Genomic DNA, 20,193 nt, shown 5'->3' with positions numbered 1-20,193 from the left:
TGGAGATGGAGATGGAGATGGAGATGGAGATGGAGATGGAGAGGGAGGTGGAGATGGAGATGGCGGTGGAGATGGCGACAGAGAAGAACAACATCAACCCCCTCACCAACACAGCGATGCGCTCCCGCCCGTCAGAAGTACATTGATCACAGCTCATAGTCTAAGTGACGTGAGGATCCGCGTCGTCCCGTCTGCTGGGCGCGAGGGCGCTGTGCTCGGTCGACGTCGTTGAGGAGCGGAGCGACTGAGTGGTGAGATAAACTGTTCCTGTAAGACGAAAACACAAGAGCACTTGCAACGACTGGCAAAAGTACAAACCCAACCGATTCAGACCAGAAATTTCCCGCCGCGATGTTCATCGCTGCCGTCACGGCTGCTGGTTCAGTGGAACCGTTTCGCACCCAACGTCATGTGTCGTGTAGCGGCCACCATAGTCGCGTCTGCAGATTCCACTGAGTCAGACGCTATGCGAACACCACGATCGCAGCGGGACTCGAAGTCTTTTGGAACTCGGGCGACGGACTGGTGACTGCTATTTGCCGCACCGGTAGTGGCTATCACGCGGCGGCAGTGTGTCGGTGCCTATCTGGATACCATTACTCTGCTCGACTTCGGTCCATCGAGAGAATCGATGAAAGGATGAGAATTTCGAGCGGCTGCTGTTACTTTGGGGCTCAGCGTGATGGTGTAACAGCGATGCGGTTGATATTATGCGAGGCACGATATCATCGCATTGGGCTGATCACTGCGAACGGCATCAAACAGGCTGTGAGAGATGTTGGAGATAGCAATTCGATTCTTTTCAATGGCGTCACGTGTCGGGTCTGAGATTGGGGATGTTAGTGGCAAAGCTACGGTGGAGATTTTTGAGGAGCAGTGGAAGAGTTCTCTATTAGTGATTCTATTTGTGTGTAATACATCGACGTTGAGATGGAGTTGAGGCATGCAGGTCTCCCACCTACCTTCCACGGACATTCCGGAGTGACGTGCCAGTGTGTCCAGCACAACTAATACTCTTTCGGAAGCCGACATGTCCTCATGCATGGACAAAGTGTGTACTTACAGGTTATCAGCGACGAGCTTGCAGTCGGGACAAGTCTCCTTGTCGTGTGGGTTGCTACAGCTGTTGTTAGGACACGGGTTGGTTATGCTGATGTGGTAGCATTCGCAGCATTCGAAGCCGTACACGTTGGCGTACAATTGTCCGTGTTGCTCCTCACGGGTGGAGTGACTCCGGGAAAGAGTACTATATTGCTCTGTCGTAGGTGAAGTAGGTGTGAGATAGTGATCGTCAGGCTCTATCTTTCGTGTCATAGTGAGGCTGGTCGGCCAGGTGTAGTTAAGGGTTTTTGAGAGCTGTTTATCTAGATATTGAGCTGAATGGCCTGAGTACCATGATGGCTACTGCACTTTGAGTATCTCACGGGCGATGAGCTGTCCAGACAGTCTCACGTTTGCTCTGGTGTTCTGCGAGACGTTGTCAAGACGCGATGTTTCAATCGTGGTATTTGGTCTGAGTCATTCGTAGCTCTGTCCCTGCGGGCCTTGTCTCGCGCATATCGGCAACGTTCCTTGCGCAACGCAGTAGAGACTCTATCAAGCCGAAAGAGATACCGATCGGGAGAAGGCTTCCTTGCGGCTACAGACTTCCTGTCAAGATCCATGTTGCTAGGTACCCCTTGTCTTCTCAAGGCGGTACAGGCCTACCCAGACTCGCTCCCCCGGAGGAGCCATTGATCCTTTCTTCTTACACTATGACCTTCCCGAACCACAAGCATCATCCCAAACCCACCGCCGTCACATCTCGATCCTCCACATGCCGTGTGGCATCTCACGTCGATCCAGCCCTGCGCAAGCTCGCCGAGATGCGGAAATGTGTACTAACATATGCATGTTCAGCATCATGGCGCCCCACACCTTGCGTCTCCGTGCCCAACGCATTTCTGATTCCGAATCCTCTAGCCAGGGTGCCCGGAGGAAAAGCAAACACACCTACCTTCCCAACATGTCCGGCAATAGCGCACATTGCCGGAGAGTTGTACCACCCAATCAGAAAAGCTCGGTGCCGACCGCGCAAAGTAATACGCCACATCAATGCAGAAGATGTTAATCGATCCATCTACCAAGATCTGAATCAATCGCCGAACCTGGATCGCATCGCCAGATTCCAGATCGCGGCCCTAGTGGGGCGGCGGAAAAACTCTCGATCCACGTCCTTCCCGGCCTTCCCGTCGAAGTACCACGATTCGATGCGGCACACGACCGCGAGGGCGATTGAGACTTGCGCGGTCGGCGAGCGCTGCTGGGCCTGTGAGGCCGCAGCAAAAGAAATTATTGGCATGCCACGGGCGTCTGCGAGGCGTTCGATGGTGCTGAGGATTCGGCCCATCGCAGAAGAGGCCAGCCCGGGAAAGCTTCAGGAATCTGGGGGTCCCATGGTGTTGGACGTAGCACCGGCAGGGATCGAGGGTATAAGGTGATGCAAAGTGGGAGATAATCGTAGGTTGAGTTTCGATGAGATCGGGCTTGATTACGCGTTGCGAGAGTAGGAAGTGTAGGTCGATAAGCGCGCCGCAGCCAGTCAAGCCTTCCGCTTTGGCCTTGCTCGCCAATCGTCAGTCTGTCAGATGCACAGTCCGTTGCATGACTGTCAGGTGTCAACCAGTCTGCTTCACACCCTCAGGAAAGCCTCGAAGGCGTTGAGGTTTAAGACGTGTCATTGCGACCCGCATGAGCCTGAGTCTCGGCGCACAAGCAACAGAACCAGAGGCTGATCGCAATCACATCTGCCATCCATTGACAGGATTCAGCTCCTTGCAGTACTTCATTTATCGGCGTCTCGCCATCAACCATGACTTGCGTTTCCCAACGCGAAAGCGAGAACTAAACTCCTTACAATTGGTGGCTGTTTGTGCCAAGTGAGCTCGCCAGCTGCTTCTGTGACCACTGTTCAAGGCCGGGTGAAGCAAGTTTTGTGTATGCCCTTCGAAACGTATACGGGTTCTCTACGCTGCCTTACCGACCAGCAGTAAACAGCGAAAAAAAAAAGAGTGGGACACTAAACTCCCCACCTCGCCATTTATGCAGGTGCAGCGAAATAACAAGCTACACAGCATCCGGTTAACCTCCCCAGCCAATGACCATGGGTGCCGGACCTACGTTTTCATTTGCTTTTTGCCGTAAGCCAACCGCATAGCTTCCGAGACGCGCTTATCGTGATGTCTATCGTAAAGGAAGAGGCTCTGCCATTGAACAAAGCTGTCGACTCATTATTGTCCGAAGGATTGACCTGGGTGCTGGCTTGGACGCCATCGAAGCCTGACCAGCCCCTGTTTGAAAGTTAGGAGAAGTTCTGCCGAAACGCAGCGTGGTCACATACTGCTCACCTTGCCTCTTGCTGCAGGAGATATTTGCGATGGCTGCCTGAATGTTGTGACATCGTCCATGACGTCTAAAAGATTGTGTGCCTCGGCTTCCATAAGCGGTGAATGGCCTCTCGATAATTGCAAGTACGATGGCAAACGACCATGCCTGAATGTCGAGATGCCCTGCTGTTACACTCGTAGGTTGCATTGTCATGGTGATCGAGTTGCGACTTAGGTTGGTCACGTGCCTTCTGTCCACACGATTTGGACCGCGGTAACGACATCACCCTGTGTTGATCTGCATCCCGATCCCGCACGTCAAGCGTTAGACTGACACGTCTCCCTTTTTGCTGACCCACCCTGTCATGTCCGCGGATGAACTCGACTCTTTCCTGAACGAGACCTGCGTGCAGGATATCTGTGCCAGCCTCCGAAACATCCAGGCCACGCCCTACATGCTCGAGTCTCAACGCGAGCTAAGACTTCAAGCCTTGCGGAGATGGGTGTTTCGATGGCATGACACGAGGCAAACCGCCGTCTCAAGCTCTCTTCTGTGCCGCGGTACCCACGACCATGTAAAATCTTTGGTGGCTACCACTCCTTCAGCCGCGGCGTTCGATTCGGGGTTAGGACGAGTACTGCCTTCCGGTGTGGAGTTGAGTCAGCTCTCCCATCGCATGTAAGGTTGAGATGAGCTGAGCAGGGGGAAGCGAGAGCTATGTACAGTAGGTATACCTATGCTGTCCAGCCGTTGGCAGGAGAATCCGGCGAGTAGTGATCCTGCTTGTGCATCCTCACATCCCGCCGCCTCGTCTTTCTCTTTGTTTTTCGCTAGTAACTTGTCGAACAGGGTTGCCTCATAGTACTGCACAGGGTTAATCGTTGCCAGCTCCTGCATTCATAGCACCGACGTTGTACCGAGTCTCGGGGACCCGCTTCCACCGCTTACTTAGGATGGCAAGTGGTGCCCTTTCCTTGTCAAGTTAGGCTTGTGATAGCCGCCTGTCTGCTATGCCGCCAGCCGCCATTCGCTTGCAATAACTTTCGGTGGCTTTGACAGTGGCGAAGTCAGATCAGCAGACAATCCTTTGTTTGCGCATGGCATGATGGCCTGATTTTAACGAGATTGTCTGCGTGCAGTCCCCAGAACACACACCTACGTCGCCAAGATGGGGAAGCGGTTTAACCGCCCATACGCCCCGTTTTCTACCGTAAGCCACAGGAATGATTTGTTTGTTGCAGAATACGGAATAAGATACGAGTTGAGCATTGAGCACCTGAGGTCCGACGTTTTGGACGGTCATGCAAATTGAGGAGTTTGATTTTGCGATGTTCTTCCGATTCCAAGACCCTGAAACGTTGTCCGCGCCGAGCGCTGACTTGGCTTTGTAATTTGAGTGGTGGTGGCATCTCATTGTGCAAGGTGTTTAATCTTTGTTGTCAAGCAGCGATTGTGCATGTAGAGGCCTTCGCTGATGTCATCGACGCCGGTTAACCGTGATGAACCCCATTTCACGTGTGGCTCGTTCGTCGCGCTAGCCCGCAGGTCACGTTACGGACCGAATACGTGTTGCGGGTTCGTGACGGCCGCTACCATCGCACCCAACCAAGATCCAGGTCAGCACACAAACCGTTAAAACGCCGACACAACTCGAAGCTTGTCACCCATCGACAAGGCGACCTGTCCCAAACGGATCTTCATCCGCCATCGACATCTATGAATAGCCATCTGGCTGGGGCATACAAATGCTGTTAATGCCAAATAGCCAATCTGCTGGAAACAATTGGACGAGCTGGTTACTCGTCCAGGCTTAAACTGCCGGGCGGATTGACCGAGAGCCGACGGTCGGTCTTGCACGAACCACAGATCTGCAAGAACAAGCTGAGGCAACTCTTCTGATGAGAAGCGTGAAAGGTGAGGCTAGTAGTGAGATCATCGCGATGTAGAGAGGCATCTCCGTTATTAATGACAGCTTGATACGCGGGTTGTATTGCTGCATTGAAATCCAGAAGTTCTGGATGGGCGCCAGCCCGCTGAGCATTGGCCTACATACGACAGACATTGTTCGTGACCCCTACATGTGTTCGCTCAGGAGTCAGGGGAGTGTCGGCTCTCCATGCGCTCTACCGCGACACTACGGTATCTCGCTCTCAGACCCAATTGCCCATTTCCCAACACCTTCAAACTCTCCATCCAGTCGGAAAAGGTGCGGGAGCGAAATGTTGTGATTCGTTGATGTTACATTTCCAAGTGCGCTTGGTCCGGGTAGCCCCGCTCGACGACTACTATTGCTAAGCCAAATTAATCCAAAGGGATGTAAGGGCAGCTTAGCTGCATGCAAGTGATGCTGTAGTGCGTTTAGACTGCGTCCGGCCGGTCTGACTGGTCAACAAGAATAATCCTGTCGCCGTATGAGCAGAGCTGCTGCATCTCCAGTATGTGGATGGTTCTCGTTGAGACAGCGCCGATAGCCTGCAGCTGAATTGGGCAGCTTCCGTTGAACAGCACGCAAGGACCGCCAGTTGCTGCTCAGGGGATCGATACCTAGTTGAACTCTGTGCAAATAGCGTCGACCCGCTTGGCATATTGTAAAGTTTCGTTGACGGGCCGCTTGGACGCTTGCGCTGACGCACGAGCACCCTTCCGCATCCGAGCTCGGTTCACCCCTCGGTCCCAAAAGTCATCGACGCGTGGACAAGGTTCTCACAGCTTTGTCAAGCGCGGAGATTACAATAGACGCGACGCGAGCACAATTGCTGGGGTCGGGAATGCTTTGGAATTTCGGCGTGATACAGTACATGGTGCGTCATTCCAGCCTCGTGCTGGATACGAATGGAGTGTAGAAGGTCCGAGTTGGACGACGAAGTGTAGATCGTCTAGGGCAAGAGAGTCGTAAGAGGCCTTGTGAAGAGAGAATTGAGAAAGACACAGGTATATTGAGGACTCAGCGGCTTTCGTGGGACACCATGCAAGAATACCGCATAGCGAAGTCGTGCGAGCCGATGCGGTGACGCCGATCGACGGCGCTCTTCCGTATCTATGAAGTAGAGCGACAAGGTGCATGTCCAAAAACGATACCTGCAGACAAAAATCAAAGGGGTATAACGGATGTCCTCCTTTTACCAAAACCAACACCAAATCAATATGCATATGCAGATCGTGTGCCAAAGGGAAGAGAAGATGTAACTAAGATGCCGAGACGTGGGACAAGTCAGGCTTTCGGACCGCTGGTGCCGGGCTAGGGTTCGATAATCTTCGCTGCTTCGATGCGGACGGCGGTTCATGCGGAACTTCGGATTTGCGTTTGTTGGTAGTGGCACTATGACCATTTGTTGCTCCGTCGGCTTGAGGAGACGCAGCTGTGGGCTTTGATGAATCATCCACAGATCCGATGGAATACGGGCTTGGCTGGCAGTAGCAACGGCTGTGGCGCCACTTCCATTCATCGTACGCAGCATCAGCCTTCTTTCTCTCGTTGCGCAGTCGATCGATCAGATTGCCTGCAAGCCTTATGTACTCAGTATTATCTTGAGCAGGAGCAATCTGGTCGCTGTCCATATCAGGAATTGGCCGTCTCCATGCCTCATTGCACCCAGCGCAACGCTCGACGGAAGGCTCACGATCTCCACGTTCTCTGGTAGATTCTCTGGAAGGCCGTGTTGGCAGGGGCTCTACATGGCGAGTGCTTCCATGAGACGCTGGTGTGGGGAGCTCTTCTGTAGTCGGACCAGGGACCGGAGAACTCCCTGGCTGCTCAGGCTCAGCGACGACTGCGGGCGCAGAGGGTGGTGTTGGTGGCTCATTGCGGGACTTCTGTGAGGGTGGCATATTCTCAGATGTGTAATTTGCAGCAAACCTGACGTTGTAGCGCTGTTGTCGTGTGCCGAAGTTGTTTTGCTGGGTAAAGAACTGTTCAGGGAGGGAAGAGGGTCCAGTGATGTTGGATCTTGGATCAGAGCCGCTTGTCATGTCAACGGGAAGGATGCGTTCTGGACTGAGCTCATGTGACCTCGGTGACGCTGCCGAGTAAGGTGCGCCTGCAGACACAGACTTGGAGTGATGGCGAGCAGGAAGTGTCTCAGCCTGGTGTGGGGCAGTAGATGGGGTAGTAGATGGGGCAGCAGATGGGGCATAGGCTGGAGTAGATGAGGCAGGATGGTAGGTACTGAGCCTCTGTTGGTCGTCCTTTGGGCTGTAATGCGAATAAGAATTGTTAGATTTGGACGATTGAGCGTCGTTGCCCGTCTCGAAGCGGTGCTGGTCGATGGCTGAGTCTTGGCGCGCTTGCACCGTCGAATGAGAAGCGCTGTGCACTGGATCTGCCTTTGGCGGGTGCTGGCGTCGAAGAACAGGCGGATGGTAGACCCTGGCACTCTCTGCTGGTGGGTGCTGCTCTGTAGGGCTGGAGAGCAGGGTCAGTTCACAGAAGGTTGTGGCCAATAGGGCGGGCTCTGCTCACCTGACTGGAGGGCTGTTCTGGCGGTGGTTCACGGAACTCCAGTACGATGAGGCCGTCGCAGAAGCAGTGGCCGTGGGCAAAGAGGCAGCTGGGGGAGTGGATCGAGCGTGGAAGTACTCGGGACGGTGGTGGTACGCAGGAACGGTGCCGTTTGCAGACGGACGTGTCGAAAGCAGCTCAGCGACGCTGGGGAGGGTTCGCACAGGAGTAGGTGGCTCGGTGTGCTGGGACGATCCGTAGGCGCGAGGATCGCGAGGCCAGTCGCTAGCCATGGCGGGCATGAGTCCTTTACAAGTCGAGTGCAGCTGCAGCGAAGGCAGCTTTGATATGGGGGCAGCGTGGAGGGCGACGGTCGCACAAGAGGAGGAGGTACAAGTCTTACAACGGGCAGGCGCGAAGGGTCTAGGGCCCAAGGTCCAAGGTCCAAGGTCCAAGGTCCTGACATTCCGTCCTTCTGGAGTCTCCGCTCGGCGGCGTAGACGATGGATGAACTCCCTGCTGGCTAGCTCTTAGCTGGCTCCAACAGGCCCTCTGGCGCTGCGCGGGCGTCCTCATTTGTGGAGCATGCCGTGTGCAGGATCCACTCCTGCGAGGTGATTCCATCCAGATGCAAGGCATACTTTAGGCCGGGTTAGCCTGGCTCCAGCGCCGACGGGAGCAGTCACGGCGCATCCGCGCGCTACTAAAAGGAGTATGGGGCAGTTTGGCCGGCCGCAGGGGCGGGCGGTGCTGGTCAGGCGAGCGGCACACGGATGGACATACCGCACTTTCCCTTCGCGGACGCTGGCTCTATGAGTCGCCCTGCGTGCAGTGTCGTGCCGCAGCCTGGCTGGCATCGGCGCGCAGGCCACTGCTCTCCTACAACATTCGTCCTGCGCCTCGCACCGTCCGCTTGCTGCGCGTCGAGGGGCACACACCGTCCTGCTGCACCTCACAGCAGCGGCACACTTCTCCTTCACCACCTGAAACTCGACCCTCATCCGCTGCCCGCAGTGACCATGTCTGCGAGTCTGCTCCGCGCGGCAGTAGCCGACTCGCCCATGCCGCGGGACGCTCCGAATGTGAGGGGATGTCTGGAAGAGGCAGTCAGTCCACTGCCGCGTCGGAACCATCACAGCGATTTCAGACTATGAATCCTCGAACGCTGCTCACATCGTAGTTCCCTGGCGAAAACTGCTTCTGGGCATCCCCTGCCCGCATCGAGATGTCTTCTTGCTGGCGTTGCTGACCTGATCCTTCCTGTGCCGCCCACTTCGGCTAGCGTGCCTGCCCACTTGGCAACGTTCAACCCGCGATGCGGCGATGCTATCCCGTAGGCCGCCTTCGGATTGCGCTGCCTCAGTCCTGACCGATCACAGGCGGAAGTCAGCAAACAAAGTTGCAGGTCGGCTGCGTCTTGCGTTCCATCTGGTGTGCCGACAGCGCCGGCGTTGCGTTTCGCCTGACCGAGCCTCTTTTGATTGGCGCTGCCCTCCAATCACAGCGCCGTGGTGGGCCTCAACTTCAGCCTTTTCAAGGAGGACGTCATGTCCACGCTGCGAGACATCGAGCCGTGTGCACCGCCTTCTTGAATGCAGCCTGAGCATTGCGCTACTCGTTCCGCGGAACATCAGGTCAGGGACAAGCCTCACTTGCTCTGCTCGCCTCTTACGGCCAGTTGCATGGTGGCATGCTGCAACACCACCCGCCCCATGGACGGAGATCCCTTCGCTTCCCCAATTCATGCCTAAATGATGAACATAAGCGACGCATTACGCCTGGCCATCCTGGTGATCCAGCCAACATCACCTTGCTGACTTCCTCCCGGGTTGTCCGAGTCATGATAACACTGTTAGCTGCGACGTTGAGCATGAGAGCATGCAAGGTTTCTCACCAACCCCCTATCCCAGCAGTGGCTTCAATATACCTATCTCCCATTGTCCTCTTGTCCCCACTTACCGGAAGGACGATATAGCGGCATTCCGTCGAGTCCAAACTTTCCGGCCCGAACCAGCAGATCCGTCTGTTTCTCGGGTTGCTTTTCGCGAGGTTCTACAAGAGTTTCTTCTCGTCACACAAGAGCTTTATAATGTGGAGCGACCAAGGTCTGCAATTTACATGACACAATCGCACATATGCAGCAATCATACATGGAAATCATACATGGGCAGGCAGTATGACCGTTCACAGGACGTGGTCTGACATGCACCTCAATCAGCGCAGCTTACTGTCTCCAACGGGAGGACTTCCTGGACGCGCACCTTACCCTAAGCGCGTGTCCCAGGCTGCCGTACCGGTTGTCCCCTTGTGATACCTGGCTGATCACGTCACAACAAGGCAAGTCCGCCTGAATGGATTGCCATGTGATGCTTGAGCTAAGCCTTACCTAGGTAACAAACCCTTTTATCCCCCTACCACCGGGAGCGCTTCCCCGGCGACATGTAGCTTGCGCTAGTCTAAAGATATGGCTCAACGCTGAATATCACGTCGCCAATCAAGACACGTTTACTGTGGTACAAATAGCATGCTGGTACCCACATGGGAACGAGAGGCTGCCACCGACACACCGCAGCCCCGCTTAGGCGCGCATGCACAACATCAACCCGGGGATCCCCAGCCTCCTAGTACGAAGCCATGGCACTGGTCGCTGCAGTAGACGGGTCAACATCGTGCCATACGAGCCCGCTCGCCTTACAACGGCTTTTTGCAGTCCTTGGCCTTGCGCATCGTCAACATTGCATGCGTACACATGCACGGCACACCGAGAAGAGTTCAGTGGTTACGACGCTCGAGCTGAGGCGTCCCCAGGCTGGCCGCATACCATGTGGTTGTAATTTGCTCCAGCCCCCGCCCTTGCTGTCTACAGAGTTCCAAAATCGGTCACTCGTGATGATACAAAGGTCCAAAATCGCATATTGGCTCCAGGTCGAGTCTCCATGCGTCTATACTTGCTTCATTAGCTATTGCAAGCTACCTTTAGTCACGACATATTCTGTTTCTGAATAGCGCACAACGTGGTACTGCAGTACGGTCTACCTCTTGCCTGCTGTCACGTTCTACCAGCTCTGTGTTACGGCCTGTGAACCTCTCCGGGCTTGCAAGCGGCATGCAGTAAGCTGTCGACGTTGATACTTAGTTTATCCCCGTATGTGCAGCTTCGCGCTGCGGCTCACCTTCCTGAATCCTCGGCTGTGCATTCATCGGTCTGCTGACTGCTGCCGGTGGACGTACTGCTCCCTAGTATATAACGCCGGCATATCACTGAAACTTAAATATGGGGGACTCCGCAGCTTCGTCCAACAGTGTAAATCGTCAGGTTCCTCGCTCAGCCTCAACGGTGGTCACGGACTAAGAGATATATTCACTCTCTTGTTGTCGATTATAGGCGATGAAGCTATGGAGATCTCAACAGTTCGATCGGTCCCATCACTCGTAGCGGATCTTCACAGAATTGAAAGAAGCCATTTGGGCGGGGGTTTTGGCACTGTGCGCCGACTTGGCTGGGCTTTGCGCTGATGCGTCAGGATGTCCTCAATACCATCTTGCGTCCATTGTAGTCTCTGCAGCCGTCGGTAGTGACTGTTAAACCTAAGTATCGTAAGCTTCCCTACAGCTCACAGAGGCGAAAGATGAATAACAAGACCTGAAAGGTTCAAGTAATCCTAACGCAACCATCGCGATGCCAGGCGACCCACCAGACATTGACAACTGGGCTATCCCTCATGGCTGGCAAGCCGGATACCAACATCTGGATCGCCAAACGCAATTGCAGCTTACTGCAGGTTTGAAGACTCTTGGTTGACTTGATGATGCCCGAGTTTCCAATGAAATGCATTTCTCATTGGATAGCGCCTCTAGGTACGCAATGGTAGCAATGACGTAAGCTGTTTCAGGACCCCACCAGACCTACTACCCTGTCGATCACCAAGACCCTGACAACGACTTTCAGCCTCTTGTGCTCACATCTTCAACTTGACAGCTTTACAGTCGTCTTGCTTACGTTGCACCAATCTATCAAGTACAAACATGCCGCCACACGAAGGCCTCGTTCACCAGCAGGAATACGATTGGCGAGACTCAAACGTCGCCCTTCTCAACTCCGACATTGACCATAAAGTCAAGTACCAGTCTGCGACTAGCGAGCCAGCTTGGAACAACGGCATCATCGGCACCCAAGCGGGGCTCTTCATCTGGCGCATCGAAGACTTCGAAGTTGTACCCTGGCCCCGCGAGAAGTACGGCAGCTTCCACGAGGGTGACTCCTACATCGTCTTGCATACCGAGGAAGTCAGAGGCGATACGGAAACGCATCTGATCCACGACATCTTCTTCTGGCTAGGTCGTGCGACAACACAGGACGAGGCTGGTACTGCGGCGTATAAGACTGTGGAGCTAGATGAGTTTCTGCATGGCGCCGCGACGCAGCATCGCGAGTTGCAGACTGCGCCCTCGGACGCTTTTTCTGCGCTGTTCCCGCGCCTGAAGATCCTACGCGGTGGTGTGCGCTCTGGCTTCAATCATGTTGAGATCAATGAGGAACCTGAGCACATGAGCACCCTGCTCCGTGTGTTCAAGCACCCCAGCCCCACCGCCGGCCGCGACGCAGTCGTCGTGCATGAGGTGGAACCTACATGGCAGAGTCTGGACGAGGGTGATGTGTTTGTTCTGGATAAGGGTGACAAGATTCTCGTCTGGCAGGGCAAGAAGTGTTCACCGATGGAGAAGATGAAGGCCGCGCAAGTCGTCAACGATCTGACAATTGCCAAGCATGTCGATGTTGAGGTGCTGAGTCAAGAAGAGGCGAGGAGCAAGGCTGTTGTTGACTATCTCGGCGGCCATGAGTTGGAATTCGGCACGAGATTCGAGTGCGCCAGACCGGTATCTGCTGCCACTATGCGCGAGGTCAAGAAGCTATTCAAGCTGAGCGATGCAGGTGGTGACCTTGCATTTGATCTGGTCAAGGAGGGTAACGGGATCGGAAGGGAAGACTTGGATGGCGATGATGTCTTCTTGCTGGATGTAGGGAAGAGCATTTGGATCTGGGAGGGGAGTGGGGCCAGTCGAGCCGAAAGGGCGTCGTGGTTGAGGGTTGCGCAAAGGTATCTGGGAATGCAGCCTGATGCGAATGAACTGAGCATTGCAAAGGTCAAGCAAGGTAACGAGGGCAAGACTTTCTGGGGCGCAGTGGAGGCATGAGTGGACAAAAGCAATCAAAGACGTGCACGTCGAGGATACCAAAAGACGGGGTCCCATCACTCGTAGTATGAAACGGGTCAAATGAGAGCCTCGGTTGTTCCTTTCTTGCATATACGTTGCGGTACAAAGGTGAGCGAGCATTACTCAATGCTCAGAAGCACATCATAAGACACTCACTTACTCGGCGTGTGCAAGTATAAAGTTGGATAGAAACGAACACCTCTAAAACCGAGTCCGCGCAAGCTCATGAGACATTGCACAAGTAAGGAGCACTTCGAGAAACCTTGTAGGCGTTAGCGCGAGGTGGTAACGCTGTAAGGAGGTCTTTCGCTCTCGAAAATGTGGGATGATGCTTTCGAAGTCACTTTATTGTACTTTGAGTATCCTCACAGGGGCACCGAGTTCATCTATCCATGGAACGCTATGCTGCTCTTTGCACCTGAAACGCTTCTATTACTTCGCCATATTTCCTCCCTGGTGGTGGATGGCGCAGGCCTGAGCATCTACCATGGCAGTGCCTCGGCTTCATCATCCAGAGTCGACAGACCGGGCGTCGTATTACACCAGGGTGACTTTCTGTCTTATGTCTCTTGGACGAGCTCGGCATCTCCCTACGAAGCGATGTACAAGGCGTTGATTTTATATGCTTACTGAGAATCATACACTCTCTTTTGTTGCGGCAGACGTAGCCGCTGTATAGTTGATGGAAACTGCGCTGAGCTGCTTGCTAGATAGGAGGCGACCATATATACATGTCCTGAGACGTGCTAGTCCAAGGTAGTCAACAGAGGTAACGATCAAGGTCTGTCGGACCGACTTGCACCGCAACATCTTTGACCCTTTACCGGTAATTGCGGAGAGTGTTCGAGCATTGCTTGAAACACCGGGAGGGGATGCGGAGCGCTCCAAGGTCACCGTTAGAGCTTTAAGCTGCTTATTCTCCACCTCGAGGGCAATTGCTTTCGCATCTGCTCGGTCCAATTCTTTCTCTTGTTATATCAGCTCAAGACAAAGCCTACTCCCAGATGTTTGCATGAGCCGCAACTTTGCTTAGGTCTCATTGCTCTCCCAGGCCATGACTTTCTATCCGATCTACGACTGTTTCAGGGCGTCGCCCATGTCACTTAGTTGTCGCTCGTAAAGTTCAAGGATTCCCTGAGAAGGTTGGACATTTGCATGACCGCCCCGGTCTGCAGTGACGTAGTCTCGGGTAGCTTGTACAATGTGTGTGCGACGGCGGAGGGCGCGAATCTCGCCTTGCAAGGCTTCGATCGTTTCATCGGTCATACTGCTGTTCTGTCTCGGGTATAAGGCAGTCAACGAACGGTCTGAGACCTTCAGTGGGTCACCTTGCGCGAGGGTTGATGATTCAAGTCAACGACTAAGCGACTGTTTTAATTTCAGCTCCGTTTGTTCCACGCCACGCTCACTTTCACTCGATGCCCCACTATGAGGGCTACACCGGCTTAAGAAAATGCATCTACGTCACACCATAAATATGGCAAATGTTTGGTGAGGATTTGTTGATGTATCCTGACAAGCTTCCATTGCTCCCTTTGTTGCTATCTCCAATCACATCTCCTCCAAAATGAATGGAGTTGGAGCAGTTCGTCAATAAGTTATCCCTTATCTTTGCGCGTACCATGCATAGCTCCTGGCATGTTGCCGTGCTCAATAAGCTGGAAGATCTGCGAGTGGGTACTATGCGCTTTGGAGTGGGCCCCACAGTGCAAGACGCCTTGAAGTTGTCGAAGTGAAGCGCGACCCTGCGAGCGCGGGCGTTCCCAATTGTACAAAGGCACATTAGCACTCTCAATGGATCGGACATTGACACATCGTGCACTAGACGGTTTCATTCGAACATTGCTAGATCCGAATCAACTCTGGTCGCGATTTGAGGGGCCGAAATGCAGAGAACGAGCATACAAGCCAATTGCGCTTCTCCTTGGGGATTTCAAGAACCTTCTAAGATTGAGCTGGATTCGCCACTTCGTCCGGCCTTTCATGTTTGCACTCACTTTCACCGTCATTCCGCGGCATCTCGATCCGCGCACAGTCACTGCTGGCCTGAGCGCAGGCTGTCCAGGCTTGCATAAAAGGCCGCAATTCCCATCCATAAACCTTCCTTCACGACATCTATTTTCCAACTGCTTTCTTCACCCACCCTCGTCACCCACTCTCTCCACCCTCCTATCCTCACATTTTTTATCGAGGCCTATCACTCTTTTCTAACCTTGTAGATTCCCTCTTTCCTTCCGCTATGAGGGCGCTACGTTTCTTGCTACTTTTGACGGTCGACCATGCAGGCTGAGGTTGTCTCCTCTTGCATGGCGCCCCGCTCAATTCGAGCCTGGATCCTCTGGTATTCCCTCATGCGCGAGTAGAAGGGTGCGACTGCAATGATACAGAACAAGAGGCTTTCAAAATACTTCACCGCTGATTTTGAGCGCCTGTCTCAGCAGAGGAAAACTCTGGTGAGCCTCGGCCGGTCGCAGGGCGTGCTCACGGTCATCCAGCTTCTGCTGTCGGCTGTATGTTACAAGGGTAGTTTGCTAGCTTCTAGATTCAGCAACTCTTCCGTGCGCACTGCGCCACATCACCTCCTCTTCTCCCCATCTTTGTTCTCAACTATTTGTGCGCTTCCCGGCCTTTCCGTCACTACGTCCGGACGTCACTGTTTCCAATCAAAGGCCCGGAGATGGCTCAGACCTACGCCTACATGAGATTGCGAGCATACGACCGCAAGGGTGACGAGTAGGTACCGCATGTGTGGAGAAATTTCATCGACTGACTTTGAGCGTATTCGGTCTGGAGTTGACCCCCAAGAATGAAGGATCGGTCATCAGGGCGTGATCACTCGGTGTCAGCTTGCTGGCCTTGGTGCACCCCGAGGATCTCGAGACACATGCGGGAGTCCTTTCTTACTACGGAGTTTATGCCCGAAACTAGAGAGTGCGTGCTCGCAGGCCATGCTTCAGGCCGGTCTTGAGCCGTGTCATGGACTTCGGTTACTTTTCTTTTCATTGACTGTCACCTTGATGGTGGCTTTTGAGGAAGAGCTCATGGCTCCACAGTAAACCAAGGGCACTTGGTCAATCAGAAACTGTCGCAGCAGATATCATGCCTATTTACCAGCCAATTCAGGGGTGCAAATGTATGTACATTTTGCCTCTATTTTGGCTGCAACAGAAACGTTTATCGGTTCACGGTGCCAAGTAAAAGTGCCGCGGCCACCCTGGAGTGAAAGCAGGCGGGGAGCATTGTGATTAAGTTGTGATCGCAATCTCTTCTACCCGGGCCTTCCCATACAACCAAACAGTTCAACCACAGCACCTCACCTACATACTCCTGCTAGACCAAAATGGCACGGCCTATAGAAGGTTTCGCTTCCGATCGCGGCATCCGCTCGCTCAATCTTGAGCTCCGCAAGCTCCAAGAAGATCCCCGGCGTGCTACTTCCTCCTATGTACGCATCATCCGCACCATGCATGGGAAATTGCTGCATTTGTCGGCCGAGAATATCGATATAAAGGAAGAACTAGACATGACCAAAGAAGCTGCGCGCATGCTCAATGATAAGCTGGCAGAACAATATAGGCTCCAGGCTTTAAAGGAAGCCGAGAAAAACAAACAGTCGCAGAGGCCAATGCACTACGATCAAAACTGGAGACAGCTAGGCAGAAGAACCATGCGCAAGCGGGTCTTATCAAGCAGCTGCACAGGTATGCCATCGATCATACGACTCCGGTAGAAGTCATTGAGTCGAGGAAGACCCAAGACATGTAAGCAATCTGCCTCCTGCACGCGCACACACTGACGACATTTTCCAGTCTGTCACAGATCGATACTCGCCAAGAACCTCTCTCGAAGAAACGAAAGACAGAGGAGCCAGTCTCGTCCCGTCAGCACAACGTTGTATCTTGCACGCAATGCTATGCGCATGGACGGGCTTGTGACAATGGGGCACCGTGTCAGCCCTGTATTGAGAATGCAAAGCGCTGTAAACGCAAGCGTTGTTCGACATGGGACCATGGCGAGCACACTTATGCATATCGATACTATTCCTTTGCACATCCAGGAGACGGCTACAGCAACCCTGTTCAAATGTCAGCAGCAAGAAGGGACAAGGGCTTGCCGCTTGTTCAGTCATTACCAAGGTGGTGAGTCAGATACGGTAAGGGTGATTTGATCAAAGACTTCCATCTGCAATGGGAGGGACTGGAAGCTTCAAGGGCGCGTGGAGTCAGCCATGGGAGATGGTATCAATGCAACAAAGTAAGGTACCATTTGCGTACTAGGGCAATATTATCTACGATACAGCCTTTGAGAACAAGAACCAATATCACTTCCACATGACCTTGCTGATGGCTTAGAACTTGCCAGAAATCTTCTCCGTGATGCTAGTCCTCCTCTGCGCCGGATCCTCGCCAGCAGCAGCAATACTGGCCCTGCGCACAGCTTCCTGCTGCTCCTTCTCATCGTGACCTTCAAAGCTCCAAAGGGCAGGGCAGGGTCCGATCTTCTTCCTAAGAATCCAGGTCTTAATCCACCACGGCAGAACAGTGAAGCACTGGTGGCGCATGAAGGTGCGCTGAGGAATTTCAAAGATGTAGTCAAGCTCCTCGAGTGTCCGCTGCTTGGTCTCGGGGACAAAAAGGAAGATCATGACGAGAGCGATGAGGTTGAAGCCTGCGTACAGACCGAATGCGCCGGTGGGCGAAAGCGCAGCCAGCATGCGGGGGAAGGTGATGGACAGTACAGCAGCCCAGAACAAGCACGTGGCGACAGCCCAGGACATGCCGACTTCTCTGTGAGACAGAGGGAAGACTTCCGCTGAGTAGGTGAATGGCACTGGTCCCTCACCGGGAGAGTACCAAGCGCCGAATAGGTAGACAAACAGAGCGACGAGGCCGATGTGAGCCTTGCTGCTCTCCGGGATCAAGTAGCAGAGACCTGCAGCAAGTAAGGTCCAAGCCATCTGAGGGAAAGTGAACAGCAAGAGGGTTCGGCGACCAAAGGTATCGATGGTCCAGATAGCTGGCCAGGCGAACAGGAAGTTGACGATACCGAATCCCATGGACGCAAGCAGAGACTCAGTGTTGTTAGCGCCAGCCTGCTCGAAGATGGTGCTGGAATAGAAGGCGATGATGTTGACTGTGTAATGTTAGTCTGTGATTCTGCATGCATGATAGTGATACTTACTTCCGCACATCTGCTGGGCGATCATGACAGTGCCGGATGCGACAGTGGCCCTTCGAAGGCGAGGGACAGTGAAGAGCTGGGTGAATCGAGTGATGTAGTTGTTCTTGACAGTATGGGCGCCTGCCTCAGCACGGAGTTGGGCATGAATGTAGTAAAGATCGCGGGCAGCCTGGAGCTCGGTGTTTCGGAGGCGCTTGAGGGATGTGTATGCTTGCTGCATCTTGCCCTTCTTGATGTACCATCTGGGGCTCTAGAGATTGCGAGTCAGTCGTGTTGACAGAATGCCCGGTGAAGATGATCACATACCTCCGGACAAAAGAAGACACCAGCCAGGAGAGGCAAGGCGGGAATAAGGGCTGAGCCAAACTGCAGCCTCCAGGCAATGTCGCCGGTGTCCTTAACAACCAAGTTGGCGACGGTTCCGAGAAAGATGCCGAAGGCAGTCCACAATTGCCATGTCATGACAAGAGCTCCACGAATGGAAGCAGGAGCGTTCTCAGCCGCAAAGATAGGCACTGTAGCGCCTTTGCATCCCATACCAATACCAAGAAGCAGACGAGTAACGAAAAGCTGCTCCCATGCTATTCACCGTTAGATTTGGTTGTTGCAGAATTCTGTGAAGACTTACTCTGAGATACAGCCGATCCAATAGGGGACAGGGCGCAGAAAATAGCAGACACGAAGATACAGCCACGACGCCCAAAGAAGTTGTTCAGAGGATCCGAGCACCAGCATCCGAAGAAGGCAGAAGCAATGTAGGGACCGGCGTTGATCAGGCCCTGGTACCACTGGTTGCGCTCGGCATTTGGGTCATCTTTGGTTGGAATACCAAGTGCGGTCGGGAAAGACAAGTTAGCTCCGTTCGAGCCAGTTTGATCCCTGTCATCATCATCAGCGAATTGTCGTATGACGGTGAGGTCTTGCTTACCATCCTTGAACAGCAGCGCCGACAGAGCACAGGATGATGGTGAAGTAGAGAACCTTGGGCTGTCGCCACTTGTGGAGCGTCTCGTTTGCGATGGCCACCTTCTCGTCTTCCGTCATGCCAGGCACGGTGGCAAAATTGGTGGGGTCGCGCGAGATAAGCGCACCCTTGACGAGCAGGGGATGGATGTCCTCGAAGCCATGCTCTTTAGCGAAACCGTTGACATCTGCAAGGCATTCTTCTTCACTCATGTGCATGAGTGGGTTCTGAATTCTGGTGACATGTCAGTAAGGGATGACCTTGACATCGACAAAGGCGGCTCACTTCGCAGATACCACTCCACTTTGTGGGTTGGTCGCGTTGACAGCACCTTTCTCTTCGTGAACGCTACAAGCAGTCAGTACTAATTCATTGGATCCAAGGTACGCGTGTATAGCTTACACATCCTGTCGCTCAACTTGTAGCTTAGCGTGGTTGTCAGCCATGATGAAAGATCCAAAGCGAGAACGCTGGGGTTTGGTTGATCATCACACATGGAGAGCTTGGAGTATTTATGCAACCGTCGGTGCGGTAAGAAATGAGGGGTCTCCAGACCACGCGGTCTGATCCTCATCACCTCACCTCAGAACGAAATGCAAGCGTCCAGTAATGCGTCCGCGCACACGCTAGCGAGGCAGGCCACGATGAAGGCTAGGCCAGAAAGGAAATGACTAGCATCAAGTCTTCCCTGCACACGGCTAACTTTGTGGTTTGTGGTCTGACAGCCTCAACGCGTTTTTGGGAGGAGTTGCCCTACGAATGTCTGCACGACTCCAGCCTCTCTTCCAGCCTTTTATTCAACAACATTCCTGATCGCGCATGGCAACTGTAGGACCTGAAGTTGTACAACACGAAAGCGATCGAATTAAGCCCGGAGCCGATGAAGCTTGTCTGCAGTGGCTTGCTCTTGATCGAACTTAGCGTCTGTGGAGTTGAGCTCGGTATATGCTGACCTCCACGGGGATGACCCCAACATTTACCAGGATGAACTAGCGTCGGAGTCGCCGCTGCGGCACAAAGCCCGCCA

The 20,193-nt window shown here is 53.6% G+C and overlaps 8 protein-coding genes across 8 annotated transcripts in view; 5 read left to right on the top strand and 3 right to left on the bottom strand.

Moving 5' to 3' along the window:
• The window catches only part of M421DRAFT_419649 (uncharacterized protein), a 580-nt gene extending 345 nt beyond the window's left edge, over window positions 1-235 (top strand). Inside the window, exon 2 of the mRNA XM_033592204.1 lies at window positions 6-235. Coding sequence (XP_033450127.1) covers window positions 6-146 — 141 coding nt within the window. The 3' untranslated portion in view covers window positions 147-235. The remainder of the gene's footprint in view (window positions 1-5) is intronic.
• A 1,232-nt stretch (window positions 236-1,467) lies between these two features.
• M421DRAFT_419646 (uncharacterized protein) lies at window positions 1,468-2,858 on the top strand (the record flags this gene model as incomplete). The annotated part of the gene is made up of 1 exon (XM_033592203.1): window positions 1,468-2,858. A coding segment is annotated over exon 1 (721 nt), but the record flags the coding sequence as incomplete, so codon positions are not given.
• Window positions 2,859-6,251: 3,393 nt separating this feature from the next.
• On the bottom strand, window positions 6,252-7,781 carry M421DRAFT_131458 (uncharacterized protein). The gene has a single exon (XM_033587385.1). It carries the CDS (start codon window positions 7,333-7,335, stop codon window positions 6,553-6,555), a length of 783 nt encoding a protein of 260 aa, XP_033450125.1. The 5' UTR covers window positions 7,336-7,781; the 3' UTR covers window positions 6,252-6,552.
• A 460-nt stretch (window positions 7,782-8,241) lies between these two features.
• On the bottom strand, window positions 8,242-9,353 carry M421DRAFT_131625 (uncharacterized protein). Its single transcript, XM_033587386.1, has 2 exons — window positions 8,978-9,353; window positions 8,242-8,898 (listed from the first exon to the last, which is right to left on the bottom strand). Exons 1-2 carry the CDS (start codon window positions 9,023-9,025, stop codon window positions 8,377-8,379), a joined length of 570 nt encoding a protein of 189 aa, XP_033450124.1. The 5' UTR covers window positions 9,026-9,353; the 3' UTR covers window positions 8,242-8,376.
• Window positions 9,354-11,830: 2,477 nt separating this feature from the next.
• On the top strand, window positions 11,831-13,000 carry M421DRAFT_60521 (actin depolymerizing protein; the record flags this gene model as incomplete). Its single annotated transcript, XM_033595795.1, has 1 exon — window positions 11,831-13,000. The coding sequence occupies one exon, from the start codon at window positions 11,831-11,833 to the stop codon at window positions 12,998-13,000; it is 1,170 nt and encodes a 389-aa protein (XP_033450123.1).
• A 2,136-nt stretch (window positions 13,001-15,136) lies between these two features.
• Window positions 15,137-15,841, top strand: M421DRAFT_419640 (uncharacterized protein). Its single transcript, XM_033592202.1, has one exon. It carries the CDS (start codon window positions 15,400-15,402, stop codon window positions 15,721-15,723), a length of 324 nt encoding a protein of 107 aa, XP_033450122.1. The 5' UTR covers window positions 15,137-15,399; the 3' UTR covers window positions 15,724-15,841.
• Window positions 15,842-16,356: 515 nt separating this feature from the next.
• M421DRAFT_389695 (uncharacterized protein) lies at window positions 16,357-16,797 on the top strand. Its single transcript, XM_033589972.1, has one exon. It carries the CDS (start codon window positions 16,362-16,364, stop codon window positions 16,749-16,751), a length of 390 nt encoding a protein of 129 aa, XP_033450121.1. The 5' UTR covers window positions 16,357-16,361; the 3' UTR covers window positions 16,752-16,797.
• Window positions 16,798-17,263: 466 nt separating this feature from the next.
• Window positions 17,264-19,639, bottom strand: M421DRAFT_419639 (uncharacterized protein). The gene is made up of 7 exons (XM_033592201.1): window positions 19,569-19,639; window positions 19,452-19,514; window positions 19,131-19,400; window positions 18,831-19,081; window positions 18,509-18,783; window positions 18,203-18,452; window positions 17,264-18,154 (listed from the first exon to the last, which is right to left on the bottom strand). Exons 1-7 carry the CDS (start codon window positions 19,610-19,612, stop codon window positions 17,370-17,372), a joined length of 1,938 nt encoding a protein of 645 aa, XP_033450120.1. The 5' UTR covers window positions 19,613-19,639; the 3' UTR covers window positions 17,264-17,369.
• Between the last annotated feature and the right edge of the window lie 554 nt (window positions 19,640-20,193).

The sequence above is a fragment of the Didymella exigua genome, assembly GCF_010094145.1.
Source record: "Didymella exigua CBS 183.55 unplaced genomic scaffold M421scaffold_10, whole genome shotgun sequence".
Taxonomy (NCBI): domain Eukaryota; kingdom Fungi; phylum Ascomycota; class Dothideomycetes; order Pleosporales; family Didymellaceae; genus Didymella; species Didymella exigua.
Note: the sequence above shows the minus strand (reverse complement) of the source record. Positions and strands in the feature narration are given on the sequence as shown.